The sequence below is a fragment of the Apodemus sylvaticus genome, chromosome 6 (genome assembly GCF_947179515.1).
Source record: "Apodemus sylvaticus chromosome 6, mApoSyl1.1, whole genome shotgun sequence".
Taxonomy (NCBI): Eukaryota; Metazoa; Chordata; class Mammalia; order Rodentia; family Muridae; genus Apodemus; species Apodemus sylvaticus.
In genome coordinates, this window is record NC_067477.1 from 57,648,781 (window position 1) to 57,671,824 (window position 23,044).

At 37.0% G+C, this 23,044-nt stretch overlaps 1 protein-coding gene and 1 non-coding gene across 7 annotated transcripts in view; both read right to left on the minus strand.

The window, feature by feature from the left end:
* Prpf39 (pre-mRNA processing factor 39) overlaps positions 1 to 23,044 on the minus strand; it is a 27,027-nt gene extending 3,983 nt beyond the window's left edge. Inside the window, exons 1-11 of one of the 6 annotated variants that reach the window (XM_052185772.1) lie at positions 22,898 to 23,044; positions 16,539 to 16,876; positions 15,976 to 16,101; positions 15,209 to 15,327; positions 10,980 to 11,147; positions 5,107 to 5,272; positions 4,483 to 4,590; positions 3,261 to 3,425; positions 2,815 to 2,941; positions 2,032 to 2,300; positions 816 to 1,000 (exon numbers count right to left, since the gene is read on the minus strand). In XM_052185772.1, the coding sequence (XP_052041732.1) occupies positions 816 to 1,000; positions 2,032 to 2,300; positions 2,815 to 2,941; positions 3,261 to 3,425; positions 4,483 to 4,590; positions 5,107 to 5,272; positions 10,980 to 11,147; positions 15,209 to 15,327; positions 15,976 to 16,101; positions 16,539 to 16,847 (1,742 nt within the window). In that variant the 5' untranslated portion in view covers positions 16,848 to 16,876; positions 22,898 to 23,044. Of the gene's footprint in view, positions 1 to 815; positions 1,001 to 2,031; positions 2,301 to 2,814; positions 2,942 to 3,260; positions 3,426 to 4,482; positions 4,591 to 5,106; positions 5,273 to 10,979; positions 11,148 to 15,208; positions 15,328 to 15,455; positions 16,102 to 16,538; positions 16,877 to 22,897 lie in introns of those variants that run through there. The other 5 variants (XM_052185777.1, XM_052185775.1, XM_052185776.1 and 2 more) reach the window with 5 other exon arrangements.
* Positions 1,895 to 1,980, minus strand: LOC127688264 (small nucleolar RNA SNORD127). The gene has a single exon (XR_007978658.1). It is a non-coding gene; the product is annotated as a small nucleolar RNA SNORD127 (small nucleolar RNA).

Consider the following 23,044-nt stretch of genomic DNA (forward strand, 5'->3'; position numbering starts at 1 on the left):
TGGATAGCTCAGAAAGCCTCCATTTACTAAAACAAAATTATATATAGTCATTAAATGGCCAAGAAATTTAGAGTACACAAATATAAAATACTGAGCAACATTTCAAGAACTGAAATACTAGCTGCTTTTACACACCATCAAAAACATACCCACACAAGTTTAGTTTGGTTCCTGTGAAAATTCTACATCAGATCAGCAAAGGCACATGTCTATTAGGCACTGGAACATATTAGAGCAACAGATAAAAACCTGAACTTTATTCTGTTTACAATGTTCTAAGCTGTATTTCTACGTTCAGGGTTATCAAACTTAAATTGTGAGCTTAAATACGCCTATCCTTACATCACCCTCAACTTTCAGCTTTTTTATGATTTAGTAGGGAAAGGCCACAAAGCAAGAGATCTGTGTGATCACATTATCTACCTTCTTTTCAAACCTGAGATATAATGGCATTTCTATTCCAAACTAGTCCTATCCTACCTCTGAATGTTGCTGAGCAAAGAATCAGGGCCTTGTACGTGACAGACAAGTACCCCACCACTGAACTCCATATCAACTTTACACCAAACACTTTTAACCTTAGCATTGGGTACAATAAGGCAGTTCAGCACATAGAGCATGAGTAAGCCTGGTTACCTGAATCTGTTTCCTAGCACCTATACAAATGGTGGGAGAAAAAACCCAGGGAAGCTGTCTTCTGACCTTATATACTTCTTGGAACATACACACACTCTCTCCCATACATCATATACTTTTAAAAATAAACTTAGCAATGTATGTTCCATTAAAAAAAGATGATGGACTTAAGATCTTACTTATTAACATCTGAACCAAAATCTTCAAGGAATTCCACTTTTCTTTGAGAAAATGTAATTCTCATTTTAATAGGCAATGAACCATGTATGGCTTTGTCAAAGCAACTGAGGATATTTTCTTCATTTTGCTTGAGGTCACAACTGTATTCCATTTCAAGTAAGTTGAGGTATAACTTTGTGTTCTCCTAAATAAAAAGCAGTATAAATTAATAACATTCCTACAATATTTTGATTAAAGCATAAATATTTAAGATTAAAAATTACTCATGTCTGTTTTCAGTGTGTATATAGCAAAGTAAAATATATTCTTCAGGAAATATGTTTCTTGTCCTACGGTGTTGGGTGCTGAGTACACAAGTACTCTATTACTGGGTCACAATCCTTGTTTCTTTAACAATATTGATAGGTTGTGACACCACCCTATCATTTCCCATAGTATGCAAGTGTGTTCTTACAAGCTGAATAATTAAAAGTTCATTATCCTATGTTAATTAACTAGATATGACCAAACAGGAAAATCTGAAAATACAATATAAAAAGATAATGTGTATACTATACCTCTAATTGTGACTATAAATAATTATAAACTTGTATAATCAACAGACCCAATAAAGTCTACAAAAATCTAAGTCTACAAAATGAACCTGATGTGGGGGCACATGCCTTTAATCCCAACACTCAGGAGGCAGAGACAGGTGGATCCCTGTGAGTTTGAGGACAGTCTTGTCTATAAAACAAGCCCCAAACAGGCAAGGCTATCTTTGAGAAACCCTGTCTTAAAAAACAACAACAACAACAACAAAAATCAAACAACACGATCCTAAAAATAAGACACTTCCACTAGTTTTTTATTCCCTGTTATATAAAAGGATCTGTTTGCAAGATGAATATCACTATATTGTTTTGTTTGCTACTATTACGCTTTTGTTCATATATGCTGCTCCCAGGCCATTCATCCTTAACAATCATCAAGTTTTTACAACTTCTGAGAGTTAATTACAAAGAACACAATATTTACAACTTTAAGTAACCATAATTTTCACACACTTTAAACCCAAAGAAAGAAAAACTATTAAAAGTGGCAACATCAGTTTAGAGGGACTGTTGTCCTCATTTAGTAATAAGTATATTACTGTATAGACCAAATCTTTCATCACAGTTGCCAAAGGGAAAAAGTACTAGCTTTTTATGAAAGATGTTAAAAAGTGTGTATTACCTTATCTTTTTCAATTGCTTCCAAAAGTACCTTTCTTGATTTTGGAAGATTTTTCTGTATTTTGAAAAGATGTCGGGCTAGTTTGATGGCATAAAATGAGGACTCATTATTTGATTTGGCATTCTTTATAGCATCTTGAAGCAAATGTTCAGCTTCTTCCATATTTCCATGCCGTCGTTCTAAACTTACTCTTCGTAATCGAACCATTGCCAGTCCTAGAACACATTCTTCAAATGTTCTCAAGATAATCCTGGCTTCATTAATATTCCCTAAAATAGTAATTATATATTTATACTTTTGTTTAAATTTCTGAAAGACTTTATAATAAGCACTGTAAAACAGCCTGCAGTCTAAATCTAGCTTGGGATGGGGAGTAAACACCCACGCTTGCTTATTTTGTGCTGTCCACAGCTACTATGACAAGGCTGAACTGTTAAGAAAACAATAAAGCTTTGATAGAAATAACTGCCAAATTCTTCTTTATACCTCCCTTAGTTCTCAGTTCCTGTAACTCCATCCTGATACAAAGTGCTAAAACATGGATTGAGAGGCTAGATATAAGATCCGGCAATTAGGAGCACGGGCTGCTGCTGCAGAGGACCCAGGTTCACTTCTCAGCACCCTCAACCCCCTGTCTAATGCAGTTCCTGAAATTCCCTTGCCATCTCCTGGTATCTGCAAACACTACATACAGATTGACAGGCATGCAGCCAAAACACCCACCCACATAAAGTAAACACATAAATTAATTAAAATAAATCAACTGAACATCCTTTTTCTTACCCTGTTGTTCCTCAAAAGCTGCCCAAAGCATGTGTGCCATGGGTTTCTTCGGGAGATGAACAGTACAAGCTCTGCTGAAGACATGTCTCACTCCTTCAATGCTATGGTTTTCCATGTACTTGGCATACTACATACAAAAAACAGGAAATACTGAATAATTTACAGTTGAACATGTGATGGATTAAATATGTGTCAGAACGATAAAATTCTATTTTTAAACCCATTCAGCACCTTTATTGAACCACTAGACTAGTTTCTGTAAGGAAGGACGAAGAGAGGCAACGAGGTTGGCATATGCAGCAGTCAAATCTGGTTGCAAGCAGACCATCTCCTAATGCAACAGATATAGTTATATGAACAACATTCAACAGAAGTACAAAAAAGGTTAGTCACTAGATCAATGTTATAATGTATTCAAGGGAAACACACTCTTATCATTTTCTTACCTTAATCCAAAACTCCTCATAGAGGGCACAAGATATGACACATCTTTCAAACAGAACCACAACTCTTTCATGAGTCCCATTTTCAATTTCAAATTCTAAGTATTCTTTCCAGTTTTTTAGCTGAGCCTTTTCCAGTGGTTTCACATGAAAATAAGGTCTTTTAATCTGTAAAAATATTATTGCATGGCAATAAAAGTAAACCAAAATCAAAACTTTAAGTATAATGAAATAATTTTACAAAGAAAATATTTTAAAACTTATTACTAATCATTTTGAAGTGTGTGTGTGTGTGTGTGTGTGTGCGCGCGCGCGCATGTGCACGCGCACACATGCGCTTGTGTCCTTAAGACAAAGTCTGTACATAGCTCTGGCTGTCTTGGAACTCACTATGTAGACCAGGCTAGTCTTTTAGAGAGTCCTTATTTTTATTACTAAGGTAAGCTATATTGTTTATTTATCAAAACTATTTTACAGCCAGCCACAACTGACACATAAATCTATAGGCTAGGCTATGAAAGGCTAGCTTATGAAAACAAAGCTACATCAAACCTTAAGATTGGGGCTGAGGAAGCTAAGCTGCAAGTGAGTAAGAGTTAGAAGAACTAACGCGGAAACATGAGAAAAAAGTAAGTCAACTATGCTGATGGTAGTACATATCTATGAACTAATGAAATACATACTTCAAATACACATATAGTTTGGCAGGTGAAATATACCTTACAAACAGAAAACAGTTAAATTCGTACAACAAAAAGATTCACCTATAGATGGTTAAATTTTTGAGATAAGGTCTAATGTAGCAAGACTGACATCAAACTTATTATGAAGATGACTCTCAATTTTTGAACCTTTTTTCTCTACCTTTCAAGTGCTAAGATTATGACTGGGCATCTAACCTGGTCTATAAATGGTGCTGGGATCAAATGCAGGATTTCGTGCATATTGGTCAAGTAGTCTATAAACTGTGCCCCAGCCCTTAGAACAGCTGTTGTTTTTTACTGTCCACAAGATTTAACTCAATAAAATTGATTTTTAAGGAATTCACATTAATCAGGAATCTTGCACTTGAAATACAAATGTAGTAAGATTCTAAAACTAGTCATGGGAAATGTTAAATACAACTGAGATGTATTACTAATCCAGAAAGAAAATTCACAATGTTGTCACTACTATAAAAATCTTATTTTATATTTTAAAGAATATTATAAAACAAAACACTTACACCTTCTTCAAATGTCCACCTCTTACTAACTTCATGCTCATTATAATTAAACATTTCTTGATGAATTTCAATGATTCTATGTCTCATGTTTTCTATTTCAGTAATTAGCTTGAAAAAAAGAATAAAAATAAATCTTACAAATTACATACTAAAAATTCTCAATAGCACACATTTAAGCATCTTCTACAGATATTTCATTCTTCAGTAGGGAGAGTATTTAACTGTTATATAATTTTGTTTATTTTGTTTTTTGGGACAGGGTCTCTGTATATATAGCGCTGGCTAACCTGGAACATATTATGGAGACCAGGCTGTCCTGAACTAATGGAGATCCAATTGACTCTGCCTCCCAAATGCTAGCATTAACGGTGTGTGTCATCACACCCTACTTTAGAAATGATTTATAACACAACTTCAAAAAGTCAATTTCTTATGTATTTTCTACAATAGTAGATTGCAAAGTAAATTACTTTTTCTAGACTAAGTTACTTCCAGGTATCTCATGGTAAAACTTTTTCCTTGAAATTCATTCTTAAATCATATTGATCTAAATGCCCAGACCTTGTCACCCTTTCATGCAAGCTACAGTTTGTTATCCACGGACCATTTGATTAAGAGGGTTACCTTTGCTGGATCAGTTATGTCTTCAATTCCTGATGGAAGGTCATCACCAGGAGGCCCATCATCACCACTGTGTCCATTTACAGAAGCCAATTCCCTTCTCAGCTGAATAAACTGTTCACCAGTTAAAAGATCTCTAGGCAAGTTATTTTGGACATGTTCTTTAAATCTAAAGGAAGAATTAAAAACCACTTGTCAGATACCTCCTGCATATAATTCCTTCAAATAAACAGAAACCAAACAAAATATAATATTTCTCGGTTTTTTTTCTTTTCTTTTCTTTTTTTTTTGAGACAGAGTTTTTCCTGGAACTCACTCTGTAGACCAGGCTGGCCTCAAACTCAGAAATGCGCCTGCCTCTGCCTCCCATGTGCTGGGATTAAAGGCGTGTACCACCACCGCCTGGCTAACATTTCTCTTTTTCTGTAGTAAAATCCTACCACTTGATGAAATTATATATAAAATTTTATTATATATTATATTTTATATATTACACATATAATACACACACGCGCATGCACACACACACACACACAAAATTATATTTTCCACTGTCTTTGCAGTGGGATAAAAAGGACATCTAATTCCAACTCTATTATTTCACTTCTCATATCTTAGTGTGTAGAACAGAACCTACCTACTTTGCAAATTTAAATGAAACATAGCTAATTTATATTAAAATTCTAAAGTGATCACCTACCATAACTTACTCCTTCATTAATAATCCAATGATATTAGCTTAATTAAGGTCACCAATTACCATGCATACAAAGTATAATTTGTTCTTCAGTACAGCCTCTATCTTCAGCACTCAAGGCTGCTAACCATATCTTCTTACTTTTAGAATTGTCTTCATTGCTCTAGTTTATGAGTTGCCATTTCCTTGTTTTCCTCCAAATCTCTGATTGCTGCTTGAGCTCCTTTGGGCCCCCCATTACTACAGGCACTAACCCTATATTCCCAAGAATTCTCTTTTGTTCTCATACTTTTTATATACTTTCTTGCTAAAGTCATTAACAGGGCTGGAAGTAATTAGTATATCAGCAAAACTCAAAACTGAAACGCAAGTCCAAAACTGTAAAATCACAAATATAACCGCCAACAATTTACAAAAAAAGAACATGTCATTTTGCATGAGTGTAAACAAGTTTACTAATATATAAAAACTTAAAAACTTTTTGTCTTTTCTGACACTGACTCTCTAGCTGACATTGACCTAAAACTCAAGAACCTTTTACATGTATCATAGATTATAAGCGATATACTGCTACATCCAGCTAACATATTTTTTTGGTTTTTTTTTTTCCCCCCGAGACAGGGTTTTTCTGAGTAGTCCTGAATGCCCTGGAACTCACTCTGCAGACCAGGCTGGCCTCAAACTCAGAAATCCACCTGCCTCTGCCTCCCAAGTGCTGGGATTAAAGGCGTGTACCACCATTGCCTGAAGGCTAACACATTTTCAATAAAATGTTATTTCACTATTTTATCCTAATTAAAAATAATAATAATTATTATTATTATTTTAACAGAAACAAAGTTACTGTTACTTTGTAGGCCGAGCTGGCTGGCCTCGATATCACAGAGATCCACCTACCTCTACACCTCAGGCCATTCTGGGGTTAAGGCCCATAGCACCATGCCCCCTGCCTTTTCTATTTATTTATTTATTTGTTTATTTGCTTGCTTATTTATTTATTTATTATTCATTCATTCATTTACTTATTGTTTTGTAAAAACTACTTTATATACTCCAAATTTAACTATAAGGAGGAGCTAATCTATTTTTTATTTTGACTTTAATATGGAATGGCCTATATAACATTTGTTTATTTATTGGGCTAGATTGTTTTTCAAGATAAGGTCTCATTCTGTAGCTCTGTCTGGCTTGGAACTTAACTCCCCAGTGCTGGGGTTAAAGGCATAGTGCCTAGAATTTACCATATACTTGAGAAGGGCTATGAAATAATAGCCCTCTCCCCACCACCAAGTACTGTCTCCTAGTCTCTCCCAGTTATATTATCATTCACATTCCATACGATCACAGATCCTACATCTATTTTCTAAATACATCTTTATGACCTTAGTTTTCTCCTGAATAAAGGAGTCATTTACCATTGTTATTAGAAATGATTTAAGAAAAATAAAGTGACTAAGCAGAAAGCGGTGGTGACACATGCCTTTAACCCCAACACTGGAGAGACAGAGGCATTCTCATATTGGAAAGGTAGATAATAAGTCCTCAGGGCTTGCTGGCCACCAGTCTAGCCAATGGATGAGCTCCAAGTCAGGGTGAGGCCCAATCTCAAAGAGTAAGGTAGAGAGTGATCAAGAAAACACAAGAGGGCTGGACAAGAACACAGGCTGCTTGCTCATTCGAGGACCTGCTTCCTAACTGTAACTCCTCCTGTTCCATAGATAACAGAACCCATATGTCATACATAGATGCACATGTAGGCAAAATACTCTTACATAAAATGAAAACTTCCAAGTGATAGAAAAACACAAGACTTCAGTCTCTCAACCCCTAACAAGAGCTTATACAAGTTACCACTAATATGTAAATAATTAAAAAAAAAAATCAACACTTGCTGGGTGTGGTAGCACATTATATTTAATCCCTGTACAAGAAACAGAGATACACAACTCAGATCTCTTTCAAAGCTAGGCTGGTCCATAGATTGAAGTCCAGGTCAGCCAGGGCTACACAATGAATGAGACCTTGTCTCAAGGAAAACCAAAACCAAACCAAACAAACAAACAAAAAATTACATTTCTTGAGTTAGAAGATGGTTCAGAAATTAAGAACACTTGCTAGTCTTGCAGAGGAGCCAAGTTCGTTTCCAGTCACACCTATAGGGCAGCTCACAACTGTCTGTAACTCAGTTCCAGAAAATGAACTGACACTTTCTTCTTGATTCTGTAGGCACCAAGCACACATGATGCGCGCTTGGGGGGAGGGGGGTAGAATAGTCATATAATATATACAAGGAACAAAAATATTACATTTACTTATTTTGGAGGGGGCAGTGAGTCAGGGAGCAGCTTGTGACAATGAATGTTCTCCTTTCACAATGTACGAAAGTGCGAAACTCAGGTCATAAGACTTGGAATGACCCATCTTGCCAGAACACACATATTCATGCTGAAGCACCCAGCAGATCCCTGCACTTGGGAGACAGAGGCAGGTGGATCTCTGAGTTTAAGGACTTCAAAACCTACAGAGTAAGTTCTAGGACAGCCAGGGCTATACAGAAAATTATGTCTCAGAAATAAAATAAAATAAACCAAGCAGAATACTCATAAAAAAGATCTGGAGGGCTAGAAAGAGGGCTCACTAGCTAACAGCATGCACGCACCACTGTCACAGCATACCAGAGTTCAGTTCCCAGCACCCATGACTCTAAGAGATCTGAAGCCCTCTTCAGGACTTCTAGACTCAATAGACAACTGCACTCACGTGCACATATCATCATCCCAAGCCACAAAAAACAAACAAACAAACCCCTAAAAAAGATTTGAAAGGTAAGTGATAAAGATTTAGAGAACACAGATTTCAAGAATGGGGACTATCTGAAAGGTATCACTTCATGCCCAGGGTTTTCTTTGTTTCCAGGTAACCCCGAAATGAGCAGCTCTGGCCACCTCTTTCTCCCACTAGTTGTTCTGCTTCACCCAAGGCACTGAAGTAAGAACCACATGATCGTGGCACCTTTAAAACCACTTTTACAATGGGAGACAGAAGAGCTCGTAAGCTCCACCCCAAAAAAACTGCTGACTAAATGGTTTCTGGGGAAGAGTCAATTTTCCTTAAGTGGCTAGCCTCATATCCGAAGTATACGGGCAATATAGGCAGTGAGCAGATATAAAGTATATAAGTAAAAAAAAAATAATAATAATTGAAATAAAAAAGAAAACACACACTCTAAATTTGGCAGAGGTAGGAATTAAGGAGTAAAATATGATCAAAATACGATATATGAAACTCTCAAGAAACATAAAATTTAGAAAAGCAATTGTTACGGTAATAGAAAGCTACCATTTCCTAAATAAAAGTCTTGTTACCTAAACGTCACTATGGGCTATGAAAATGGCTTGTCTCTGACATTCATTTGTCCGACACGCATACTTATCAAGCATTTCCAAACACCAAGACTTATGTTATTAATTTGTTTCAGCAAGTGGTACCTAGGTCACTATGTACTAGAAACCTGTCCACCTGTTTTAGCTCATCAATAATAGAGACAGGATATCAATCTACAATGTATCCTTCCTAGTTCCTATTTCTTTCTTTTTTTTTTTTTTTTAGTTTTTTCTTAGTTTTTTTGAGACAGAGTTTCTCTGTGTAGTACTGGCTATCCTGGAACTCACTCTGTAGACCAGGCTGGCCTCGAACTCAGAAATCCTCCTGCTTCTGCCTCCCAAGTGCTGGGATTAAAGGCATGTGCCACCACTGGCGGGCACCTAGTTCCTATTTCTAACACAAGTCTGTAACGTCTATTTTTAGCATACTGATCTATAGTAGTTTACAAATTTTCATTAAATCTACTTTTGAAATTCAGAATATCATTTAAATTTTTCTTCAATAATTATATGACATTACTTATAACAATTAACAAAAACAAAATAGCAGGGCATGGTGGCATATACACACATGAAATCTCAGCACTTAGAAGGGAGAGATGGCTCTGCGGTTAAGATCACTGACTACTCTTCTGAAGGTCCTGAGTTCAAATTCCAGCAACCACATGGTGGCTCACAACCATCTGTAAAGAGATCTGACACCCTCCTCTGGGGGTGTCTGAAGACAGCTACAATGTACTTATATATATAATAAATAAATCTTAGAAGGTGGAGACTGGATAATCATGAATTCATGGCCAACTGGGGTCACCTGAAACAGTCTCAAAAGAACACAAGCCAAAACAAAGAAAGTACATATGTTATATACATCTACACCACTACAAAGTTAAAAAAAAAAAAAAAATCAAAGACACAATTTCATACATATTTAGATTTTCTGGGTTCTCAGCAATGAGTTACCTTGCAGTTGAGCACCGTGCATACACCTGCAACCACAGCACTCAAGAAGCACAGGAGGAAAAGATGGAAGGTCCAGGCACACAGGTGCCGCACGGTAGGTTCAAGCCAGTTAATGCTACCTACCTATCAAGATCTTTCTCAAAAGAAAAAAAGAAACCAAACCCAAAACTACACATAGAAACCATGGTGCAAAGAGTTCTTTTAATAGTTACAATTATCTTGAAAAATTATGAAGTTATTTATACAACTTATATCCAGAAAATCATACAGTAATTTAAATAGAATTATACCTAATAATTTGAAGAATTAACAAAGACAGTAAGGAAAAAAAAGTTAACCTCTAAACTGCAATCATTGCTGTTCTGGACATGTTTATATACACACATCAGGAATGTAAATTTTGTAAATCATTGAATAGTTAAAAAAAAAAAAAGCCAGACATGATTATAAGCTGTTATGTCTATAATTTCAGATCTTCTCATTCTGAAACAGAAAGATGAAACATAGCAACATACTATCTCAGAAAATAGAATATAAAAAAAGCACTTAATAACTACCAAGCAGCATATAAATTTAGTATTACAAATAATCATTCATTAAACTCCATTTTCTCCTTTCTTCACTGCTCTAAAGTACTGCACATATAAAATGAACAAAGAAAATTTTCCATATAAAACTATTAAATCATTATTTCACAAGATACAAGGAAAATATAAAAATTAAGATATAAAATTTGATTCTCTAGAAAGTTTAATAAAATCTCATATAACAATTCAAAATAATTTTTAATACTTAATTGCGCCTAATAGAGATACTTCAAAGATCTTTCAACCTACCTCTGAAAATGATGACTGTACAGCTGTGTTGGAATACCAAGAATACGATCATATACAGCTGTAACTTCTCTCAGATTTCCCTGTTCACTCTCCCAGTTTATATACATTTCCCATAATTTGTCAGATCGAAAATCCGTTCCTGCAGCTAGAACAGCATGCTCAAAAGTTCTGAAAAATTAAATTGCTCTTAAGTTATCTTTCCAAATAAAATCATTTTTAAATATTAATTATAAATCTAGAAAGCAATACTGAAAAAGTTTTATTTAGTTGCTTCCTAGGCAAGCATGGATTAAAAAGTTGAATCACAGCAGAGTTGATCAAAAGAAATGAAAATGCAAAGGGAAAAGACAAGTGGAGTTTCTCTTCTATAGAATGTAAAATATTCACAGTTCACAGAAGTAAGGAATATGTAAAGTCCTTTAGTGCAGAGAACAAAACTGAAGAATTTGCAGACAACTGTACCTCAATTCAAGGAATATGCTAGCAAAAAAAATGACTCTAATTAAAGGACTCAAACTGTCATATAAGCTAATGCGATTATACATAGCCTGTCAAAAGCACCTTTCAATTATAATAGTTTATTGTAGAAATTATTTTAACACAATATCTAATTTCAGATATTTAATAAACAAAACTTCAGGACTGGAGAGATGGTTCAGCAAGTTAAGTGCTAACTCATAAATGTGAGAATGGGAATTAAAATTCCCAGTATTCTTGTAAATACTAGGTGATGGGTCATGGCGGCTTGGCACTAGGAAAGGAAGGGAGATACGAGATCCCAGAGCAAACTTGAAAAGTTGCTTGGCTTGAATAACCCAAGTGGATTCAACCAAGAGTTCAACTTCAGTGAATAAGGTACTTAGTGACTGAGGAAAACACCTGGAAAGTTAATTCTGAGGCTCCACACACATACACCCACACACACTGATGAACTCTCACACACTACATAACTAAAACAAAACAAAAACCCATCTTTCTAGTAGTTTCAAAACAAGCACCTTAAAAGTCAACCATGGGCCAAACTAGTCCAACATTCAATCCCCTAGACTCACATAATAGAAGAGAATTAACTCCCACAAGTTCACTGACCTGTAGTATGTTTCTCCCTACATATATTATGTTACACGAATTTGTATTAAACAAGCAACCTCCCACCAAAACACCAAGGGTCTCTTACCCAAACAGATCACACTTCCTAAATTATCTTACAATTTTAATATGATCAAAAAAGTTCTAATTTAGAAAAATCAGAAATTTCAAATTTGATTTTATAGTTTCTTGGATACCTGGTAGAGATATGGCACATGTACATATACACAGGTAAGCATTTATTCACACAAAGTAAAATCATAAAAATAATTAGTACCTAAGAGAAAACAGAAAAAAGATGTAATATTTTAATGTACATAACGGAGACATTTTCAATCAACACAGAAAGACTATTTAACAAAGGGAAGGCTTAATGTACACAGCCTGCCCTTCTAGAGAACCCATGGCTCAATCATCTCTAACTCTAGCTGGATCTGGGATCCAACATCGTTGTATGGCCTTCGCAGACACCAGGCACTCACATGTTACACAGACACACATGCAGGCAAAACATCCGCATCCATCACCTAATTTTTTAAATCAAAAATACAGTATTTATATATTCTTGGCAAGAGATACACAAAACTCAGAATCCAATGACTTAATTTTTAAAGACAAGTCTCATTATGTAGCTCTGGCTGGCCTGGAATTCACTGTATAGACCAGGCCAACTTCAAGTTGACAGGAATCTGTCTGCCCATACTTCCAGAGTACCAAGATTATAGTTACTTGGCATCATGGCTAGCAAGACTGAATATTTTGATGCATTAAGAAAAAGCTATAATAAAAAGACACTAAACAAAGTTCATTTGTTTTAAATTTTAAATATTTTTATTTATGGGTGTATGTATGTCCATATGAATATGTGAGGAGAGCAGACTAGAATACTGGATGTCCTGATTTGGATGGATTAGTGCTGGAAACTAAACTTTGGTCCTCTCCAAGTGTGAATGGTAACTCACAAAACAAAGTTTAAAGACATAGCAATACTGGAAGAAATGTTTACTACAGGAAGTAAAGTGTTCAAGAGTGAGTGTGCATGGACATGCATGTTTGTGTGTATGTGTGTGTGTATAAATAAAAAAAGGTGTTACTACCCTGGAATAATCTCAGAGAACTACCAGAAACTGAGAAAAGTTGGTGAAAGAAACATAGTAAGGAAGAATAGATAGATGAAGGTACGCTTAATCTATGGTGGGACTCTAACTCTGGACAGCTGTGAGACTTCAGAACTTAGGTTTACATTCATCAGGCAAATTTGATGCTCCTCTCTGAAGAAATTGCTTAGTGCAAGCCTTAGACCAAAAATATGATTTCTCCAACAAAAAGCTAAATGGTTTTAAAATATTTTTTATGACAAGGATTCTCTATAAGAAGCTACTGGCTATATACTTGTACAAGATGGGCATAAAGAAAAAGGATCAAACAAACTCCTATAAACAAAACGTGAAATCTAAGAATAAGGTAAAGACATTTCCTAGAACCATGGTGATGAGGAAATCCAAACACTGTATGGCAGAACAAGATGACAGTACTGAGGATATACAGCAGAACAGAAACAGCAACAAGAGGGAGAAGAGGAAAAAGGTAAGATTTACAGATTATCAACAGGCCTGTGTGGAAGCTATACGAAAAGTCTTTTTATTAGACAAATGAGAAACATTGTAAAGTGAGAAGAAATTAAGCCCAGGGAAAATAGACTGCTGAAGATGACTATGATGAAAAATCCCTATAGATTCAAAATGACTAAAATACATACATGTAATCAACAGATTTACCGAAACCTAACATAGAGATAGCTATATTACAAAGAAATGGGAAAACAGGATAGAGACATATATTCTTAACAAAAGTCATAAATAGATGAATCCCTATTAGTGGTAGAACGTACTTAGCCATGGATTCAATATCAAAAATTCATATGCTAAACCAAGACATGCTATGACTTATTTTTTATGTGTAGTTATACACATAAATATATTTTTTATGGTGTATACACCATGCACACACACACACAGAGTATGTATGCCTGGAGCTGCAGAGTCTCTCTCATACATACATACACACACAGGAGCTGCAGAGTCTCATACACACACACACCTCTCTCTCTCTCTCTCTCTCTCTCTCTCTCTCTCTCTCTCTCTCTCTCTCTCTCTCTCTCTCTCACACACACACACACACACACACACACACACACACCACCCAATGTATGTATACCAGTGCTGCATGGATTACCTGGAAATGTAGTTACAGATGTTTGCACGCTATCATACAGGAGCTGAAAACCAAATCCAGTTTCTCTGCAAGAGCAGTAAGTGCTTTAACTGCTGAGCCATCTTTCCAACCCTAATATACCCTTATTAAAAGAAAGATATCACATGTGGAAAAAAGTGAAAAGCCAAGAAAGAGTGACTACTTTCATACATTTGTGGGAGTTTAAAATCGATACGATCTTTGAGGAACATTTGCAAAATGTTTTTACAAACATATTCATTCCACAAAAATATATGTTCAGAGACTTTTTTTTGCAAAACTACTTTCCATAATAAAAGTGATCAAATAAAATATAGGGCTTTAACACTATTTTTTCAGGCTAAAAATATGGTTGGGAGAAATTATAAAGCATCCTGTTAAAAAATAAGTTGAAGAACAGTATGTAAACAAATATGTACACTATATACTCTCTGGAGGCACAGACATTAAGACATTAACCACAGGCCTGGAGAGATGGCTCAGCACTTCAAACCACTTGCTGCTTTTCCAGAGGACCTGGGCTCCCAGCAGCTACATCGAAGTCCACAACTGTCTGTGACTCCAGTTCCAGGGGATCCAATGCCCTCTTCTGGCCCTCCTGGCACACCAGGCACACAGATGATATATAAAAATGGGGTGGGAGGGCATTAACCACAAGTTAGTAACATGTAACTTAGAGAGATAAGTGGGGTATACGTGGAAAAGAGGAAGACTACATGTCTTAACTAATCAAGCATATGTTTATTTCATGCACATTTTTTTTAAATAATAGGAATGAAGCAAATAAATATTAACTTCCAGCTTAGCATTCATAAATAGTTCTCTTATCAACACCTACATACTTATATAAGTCTTAAAATACATTAAGTATCAAATATATAACATACCCTCTTATTGTACTGTTTGTCTCAGGATCACCCGGGTCCAATGTTTCTTTTAAGAAGTTTATATAATGTATCCAAAGATCAACACTAAGAGGTATTGCCTGAAGCCCCCGTCGATAAACCTAAGAAGAAAACAATAAACTGTACCTCAAATATTTAATTATTTATTAAAAGAGAGGCAACACTGTGTTATCCGGTGAACCTTAGAAATACTAATTACTGGAATTTTGTTTAAATAATCTACCATTACCATTTGGGTGGAGGATGGATAGAACATGGCAATGTTCTGATCCCCACGTGCAGAGTCTTGATCTTCAAAGCGCAGCAGTCCCTGCATTCTGACCGGGTTGTGTGGGCAGGCTTTGGGTTACAGACCATAGGGCACAGACCCATTAGAGCATCAATGACAGCGTCTGACCAAAAATGCAATAAGACGTAGCAAATGTGACTAGCAAACCGACTATATTGTTTGGAAAATGAGAAACAAATGTAAGTGAGAGAAAAGCCCTGCCCTACTTGTTAAGCTGCAGTGTAATACAGAGGCTTGCACTGCAAAGCTTGACAAACTGTAGAGGTTTAACGCACCTGCCAACAAAGAGAGAAAATATTAGCTACAAATGCCACAATAGTGACAAATGCAAATAAAATACCCTATAAAAAATGTTTCACCATAAATGGTAGGTACTGCCAGCCAGAAAAAGAGAGTCTGTTCTGTTATTAATTGGCTTACAGTACCTAACAGAGAAAACTGCATTCATTGATGTACGCACCTCATCTGATTGTTTAATGTTGTCATGTCGCTTTTCAAGGTCTGCATACTTTTTCCAGTAACCATAGCAATATGGGTAGTGTACAAAAAATTTGTCAAATGCTTTTCTTGCAGCCATCAAGTGATTCTGATGAAAATAAAACAATGTGTTTGAACATCTTAGAAGTTTTTATCAGAGAAAGAATAAATACTAGCTTTGTCCAATAGCAGAGTAGCCTCCTCTCCCCTGGAGCTGAAGGTCAAACCCAAGCCACTGGTGCCAAGCCAGTGTGCTCCACCTCCCTGCACTGCACGCCCACGTGCCCAAGGTAACTTATATTACAATTTTAAATAACCTCTACACAAACTTCAATTATTACACAATATTCAGCATTGTGTTCTCGGACTCTATACAAAACAGAAATGGTATGTAAATTTCAAATATAAAATATATGTTTCTAGTATTACTGAACTTAATCTGAAGATCATTTGAGAGACTAACTTTAATTACAAACAGAAAGGCTTGAATTAATACTACTGGATTATTCTGTAATTCTTACATACACCATTTAAAGAGTTACTAACCTCCTGTTCTACGTACTGAAGCAAATATACCCAGCCTGTAAAATCCTGAGGATTCATTTCTACTGTTTTCCAAAATTTTTCAAACTCTGGAGGGAAGTCTCCTTCTGTTTCTGTCACTGGAAGGTCCACCACATTTGTCATTTCATTCTCTTCTGTAGATGCATGTGCGCTGGGAGAGGCATCAGGTGACTGTTCCATCTCCGTGACGTTCATAATCTCAGTACTAAAATCTGGATGCTCTACTTCTGAACTGTTGCCAGTGCTGACATTATCAGAGTTCCTGTACTCATCCATGTGGGAATTTTGCATAGCTATTTATTTGGTCTTCAGTTAATGATCTGCAGAAACACACACACACACACACACACACACACACACAAAAGAGAAAGTTTCCAAATGCTAGTAAACTTATTTGTCATGACCAACCAAACACCCTTTTCTTTAGATTTTTTTTAATGTGCCAGTAGGCATCTATGTATACCATGTGCATGCCCAGTCCCCAAGGTCAGAAATCAATGCTGGATCCCCTGGAACTGGAATTACAATTAGTTGTGAGCGACCAAGGGGAGGCCAGGAACTAAATCTGGATCTTCCGTGAGAGCAGCAAGTGCTCTCAAACAATGACCCATCTCTCCAGCTCCACATTTTATTTAAAGCCCTGTCTGCCTACTAAAAACAGATAAACAATCCTCTTGTCATAGTCTTCCAAGCACTTTGTATATTGTACCACAAGGTCCAACATACCTTTTGATATTATAACATACCATTATCATCTACAAAGATAATGCTTTGGATCTCTCGAAATGAATTAATGCCTACCTATTCCCAAATATAAATCAAACAACATTGTGAGAAAATCTACTCTATTTTGTGTTAGCTTGCATTTATAGCTATCCCTAGACACATATGGTGCTGGAGACCATAGTCTGGACATACTTAGAAATTTATTTACTCTCATTATATTTGCTATGTGATATAAAGTTGGCAGTGTATTAACACTGTGGTTCTCAACCTGTGGGCCTCGACTCCTTTAGGCAGGTCAAATGGCCCCTTTACAAGAATCACCTAGCACAAACCACAGATATTTATATCACAATCCCTAATAGTAGCAAAAATACAGTTATTACTGCTAGGGGGGTGACCATAATATGAGCAACTATATTAAGTGGTCATAGAATTAGGAGGGTTGAGAACCACTGAGTTAAGAGACTCGAAATTGTCACTTAATTTTCTTGGCTAACCCCTAGAACTACTCCATAAACAGTAGTTTAAAGAAACATTCAAATTCAACTAGGAATAAAACGACATACACTAGTCAATACTGTTTCTTTTTTTTAAATCAGAAAAGCAAAAACTTTCCAGAATACTACTGCATTTATGATTTCCTAATCCTGTAAATGAAATTAGGTACACTGCTGCTTTAAACAAGGTATTTTATTAGTAAATATAAGACAAAGGGATAGTAGATATATCAGGTATCACACAACTTCCTAAGAGATAGCAAGTTTAACCCCAGATCTATGTTTTTCATTTTGATCTAAAAGTTCTAATCAATATTTGACCATATTTTCACACTGGTATGTGTACGTGAGTGTGTGTATATGCACTATATATGTGAAGGAGCCTGAGACCAGAGAGAGCACTGAATACCCTGGAACTTTAGTTACAGTCAACTGTGAGCTACTCAACAAGGGTACTGTAAGCCAAACTTGGTTCCTTTACAAGAGCAGCAAGCATTATTAATCATCTCTCAACCCATGTGAGTAACTTTTTCTTCCTTTGATTAAAGAAAATAGTTAAAGTACAATTTTATTGGCATGATTGATTCTAGATTCCAGGATCATTGAGGCGAGAAACAAGGAAATCTCTTTGAAATATCTTTTATTCATTGACTTGTGGGACACTAAAACTTAAAAATGTCTCTATAAATTACAGCAAAACCTAGATTTCTACATAAGCTGTTATGAAACTAGAAAAACAAAATGTAAAAAGTAACAAGCTGGGCTGGAGAGATGGCTTAGCGGTTAAGAGCACTGACTGCTCTTCCGAAGGTCCTGAGTTCAAATCCCAGAAACCACATGATGGCCCACAACCATCCTTAATGAGATCTGATGTCCTCTTCTGGGGTGCCTCAAGACAGCTACAGTGTACTTACATATAGTACATAAATCTTAAAAAAAAAAAAAAAAAAAAAATCTGTTAAAGAAAAGGAACCCCTCCTGCTTCAAAGGGACCTTCAATTCTTTAAAAAAAAAAAAAAGTAACAAGCTATCCCATTTTCTCTAAAATAACCAAATTATCTCACTTTCCCCTAATTTAACTAATTACAGATAAACCAAACACCACAGCATTCATATCAACTTTGCTCAGAAAATAATTTAGTATAAACTAGTGGAGTTTTTCCAAATTTTACTGTTTAATTATGGGGAGGGGTTGTGCACATGTGAGTACAGAGTTCAGAAGAAGGCATCAGATTCCCTGAAGTTGGAGTTGCAGGTGGTTGTGAGCCATCCAACTTGGGTGCTGGAGACTGAACCATGGTCCCCTAGAACTCTCTCTCCAGTACCCCAAGTTATTGTAACACAGCTTTCTAATCTGTCAATTAACTACTATCAAACAGTTTTCTCTCAACCAACAATAACTCAACTAAAATGAAGCAGCAAATGGTACAAAATGCCTTTTAAAAGAAAGGACAAACAAGTATCCCAGTACTCTGGCACTCTGGAGGCTCAGAAAGAAAAATCATTAATTCAAAGTTAATCTAGGTTATCTAGGCACTCCTTTAAAAAATAAAACACCGCCTTTAATCCTAGCACTTGGGAGGCAGAGGCAGGCAGATTTTTGAGTTCAAGACCAGCCTGGTCTACAAAGTGACAGCCAGGGCTACACAGAGAAACCCTGTCTCGAAAAAAACCAAAAAAATAAAATAAACAAACAAATAAAACACCTAAACCATCAACAAAGTCAAAGGACAACCTACAGTGGAATAAAAAAATGCTATGAACATAATGGAGCATGTGTCTTTATTGCATGCCGGGGAATCCTTTGGGTATATGCCCAGGAGAGGTATAGCAGGGTCCTCTGGAAGTGTCATGTCCTGTTTTCTGAGGAACCGCCAGACTGATTTCCAAAGTGGTTGTACCATCTTATAGCCCCACCAGCAGTGGAGGAGTGTTCCTCTTTCTCCACATCCTCACCAATACCTGCTGTCTCCTGAGTTTTTGACCTTAGCCCTTCTGACTGGTGTAAGGTGAAATCTCAAGGGTGTTTTGATTTGCATTTCCCTAATGACTAAAGATGTTGAGCATTTCTTAAGGTGCTTCTCAGCCATCCGAATTTCTTCAGGTGAAAATTCTTTGTTTAGATCTGTACCCCATTTTTTAATAGGGTTATTTGGTTCCCTGGGGTCTAACTTCTTGAGTTCTTTGTATATATTGGATATTAGCCCTCTATCAGATGTAGGGTTGGTGAATATCCTTTCCCAATTTGATGGTTGCCGTTTTGTCCCAATATCTAATAAGGGGTTGATAGTCAATACAGCTCAACATCAAAATATCAAACAACCCAATCTAAATATAGAAGATCATTGAAAGTTATCACACATATTTATTCCTATGTAAGCACAGCGCACTTCGTCAATGTGAAGGTCAGAGGACAGCTTTTAGAAGCTGTTTCTTTCCTTTTACCACATGGGTTCTGAGACAATTTAAACATCACCTCCTATTCAAAACTATTCCTACAACTCTTCAAATTAGTTAGGTTACTGCTAATGATGTACCTCCAGCACAATTCTGTCCTGTTCTTTAGAGCACAAAGTTGCTCAACTTTGAAAGTTCCTACAAGATTACAATCCCCCCCTATTTGCTTTGAAAACAGTTTCACTTGAATTTGGATACCCTCGCCTCAGCCTCCCCAAAAAAGGGATGTGTGCTACCATACACAAAAATGTAAAAGCAAGGTCTGCCAAAATATAACTACTGTCTAGACGCCAGCATACACAAAATTCAACAAATGATGAATAATGCCAGAGTCCTAAGTCACCCATACTAAACATGGCATGCTATTGTGATAATGCAAGAGGCCAAAACAACTAGTCTCATCACTTAACCAACTTTATGATAGATAATCTAACTTTAGCTACAACACAATCATATAATTTTTATACCTTGTTATAAAAATTATCTCCCTTTCTGGTTTTCAAAGATGAGTCAGCAGTTAAGAATGATTCGCTTGCTTTTCTTCCAAAGGTTAAGTGGTTCAGTTCCCAGTACGCATGTTGAGTAGCTCACAACGACCTTTAACTGCAGCATCAGTTGAAACCCTTTTCTGGCCTCCAAGGTCACCAGAGTGCACAAATGCACACAAAATCTTTTAAAATGCATTTCTTTCTTGGACTGGAGAGATGGCTTAGCAGTTAAGAGCAAAGGCTTCTCTTTCAGAGAATACAAACTTGGTTCCTAGCACTCTCATGGTGGCTTAGCACCACCTGTAACTCTAGTTCCAGGGCACCCAACACTGTCCTCTGATTTTTTTTTCAGGCACGAAGCCCAATTGGTGAACAAACAGATAAGCAAAAATATTTATACACATAAATATTAGAAAATTTTTCTCTTCATTCACATTACTATTGTAATAATTAACATCTCTCCTGTACATCAACATTTTATTCAAACTAAAGACTACTTCCAATACTTATGCTACGATATCATCTTATAAAATTATCATAGGGATGGCAGCCTTAAACATATAAGATAAAAAACTAAGTATGTATTACATAGAAACAGTTCATCCATACTGAAAATTAACATTTCTTTTATTTCAGGTCTATTAAACACATGCCTAACAATCAGTATGCTGTTTTAAAAATTAAAAGGAATTTTAGATGACTTAAACATGAAAACTCATTAAATATGATGCACCTGACCTCTAATACTTTTTTCCCCTGATGCTTTACAGGCCTCCTATGCCCACGGAGGTATATAAAACACTATATATCATTGATCATTACCATAGGCCAATTAATTAGTTAACTAGGTAGCTAGCTAGCTTTCCAATCCAAAACCACTCCATGTCTCAGGCAGAATGAGGCATCCGTCTACCTCAGCTGTAAAAGGGGTTATTACAACAAGTGGTTTTGGCAACTGGTTTTTACAGACTAAGTAGGATGTTCACAGACAGATCTTGTTTGCTCATTTTAAACAATTAGGTTCCAGAAATTGAACCTTGCTTATGTATTTACAATGTCTCCTTAATCTTCAGAGATTATGTCTTACACAGAACTCTTAACACGTAACAGACAATTTTGCTCCTCTCTGAAAATAAAAATCCAGCTTTTATAATGTTGTTCAAAATCTTTTTTTTTTCCTCAAATCAACTAAAAGATACATTGAGTCTTGTAAAAAAAATTCTGGGGTCTGAGAGGCGGCTCAGCAGTTAAAGGCACTAGCGCCAAGCCTCAGGGGACAGAGTACTTCTGTACTCATGTACAAGAGTAATGCACAACTCCAGTGTACATGAGAACACACACACAGTAACAGCTAACTCCACAAGGAGTTTATAAACATGAGAGGAGGAAGGAATTTAACAGCTGTTGCTTATTTGTCTCAAACGACTTAAAAGACTGCCATGAATCGCAGCCTTAGCTTCGTATTTTCTTCTACGAACCCGTACATTCCTAGCATTACCATTTCTAGCAGCTGGAAAATTTAAAGTATGTCTGAATACGTTAGATCAGTTTTCTAGTGTTAAGTTCTTGAACGCGGGGTTATCTGAGTCGGCATAAAGCTACACAGTATTACTGCATCATTGCTAATATTACCACATTACTACTAATACCTTAATATTGTGAACGCCGAATAGTATTTACTAACTTAAAGACCGTGTAGACTCCTGAACACGAAAGGTAAAAATCTATATAAGCAGATTGTTTTAAAAAAGATTCTACTAGGCTGTTTCCAAGTGTCCGCGTCGCCTCCCCCCTCAAACCCTTTTCCACCCCCCCCCCCCAAAAAAAACAAACGCGCTTGCCTATGCTGTTTTGCAATGAAAAACGTTCTGGCCCTCCCTCCACGCCAGGGAAGCAGGGGATTCAGCCTCAGCAGTCAGCAGGTTCGCAAATCCAGGCTGAGGCTCCTGCCCCGCCGCACCCCGAAAGCGAGGCGCCGCCCACGGTGCCGACCCCAGGCCTGCTCTTCCCAACAGGGGGAGGGGGGTACCGGGAAGGAGACGCGCAGCCGGGCGCCAGGCCTCGAGCCGGACAAGCGGGTGAGGCCGCGGCCCGGTGCGGCCTGAGGCGGCGCAGGCCCTTCCCGCCCCGGCGCCTCCCCTGCCGCCCGCTTCAGGGCGCCCGCCCCAGCTACCTCACGATGGATGCTGCTCGGTGCCATGAGCCGAAGCCTGGGCCAAGATCGTCCAAGCTGGGCCTGCCAACGCCTCAGACCACGCAGCTACCGCAGCCACCACCACCAGCTCCGTCGCCGCCTCTTCGGGACCACACTGCGCACGCG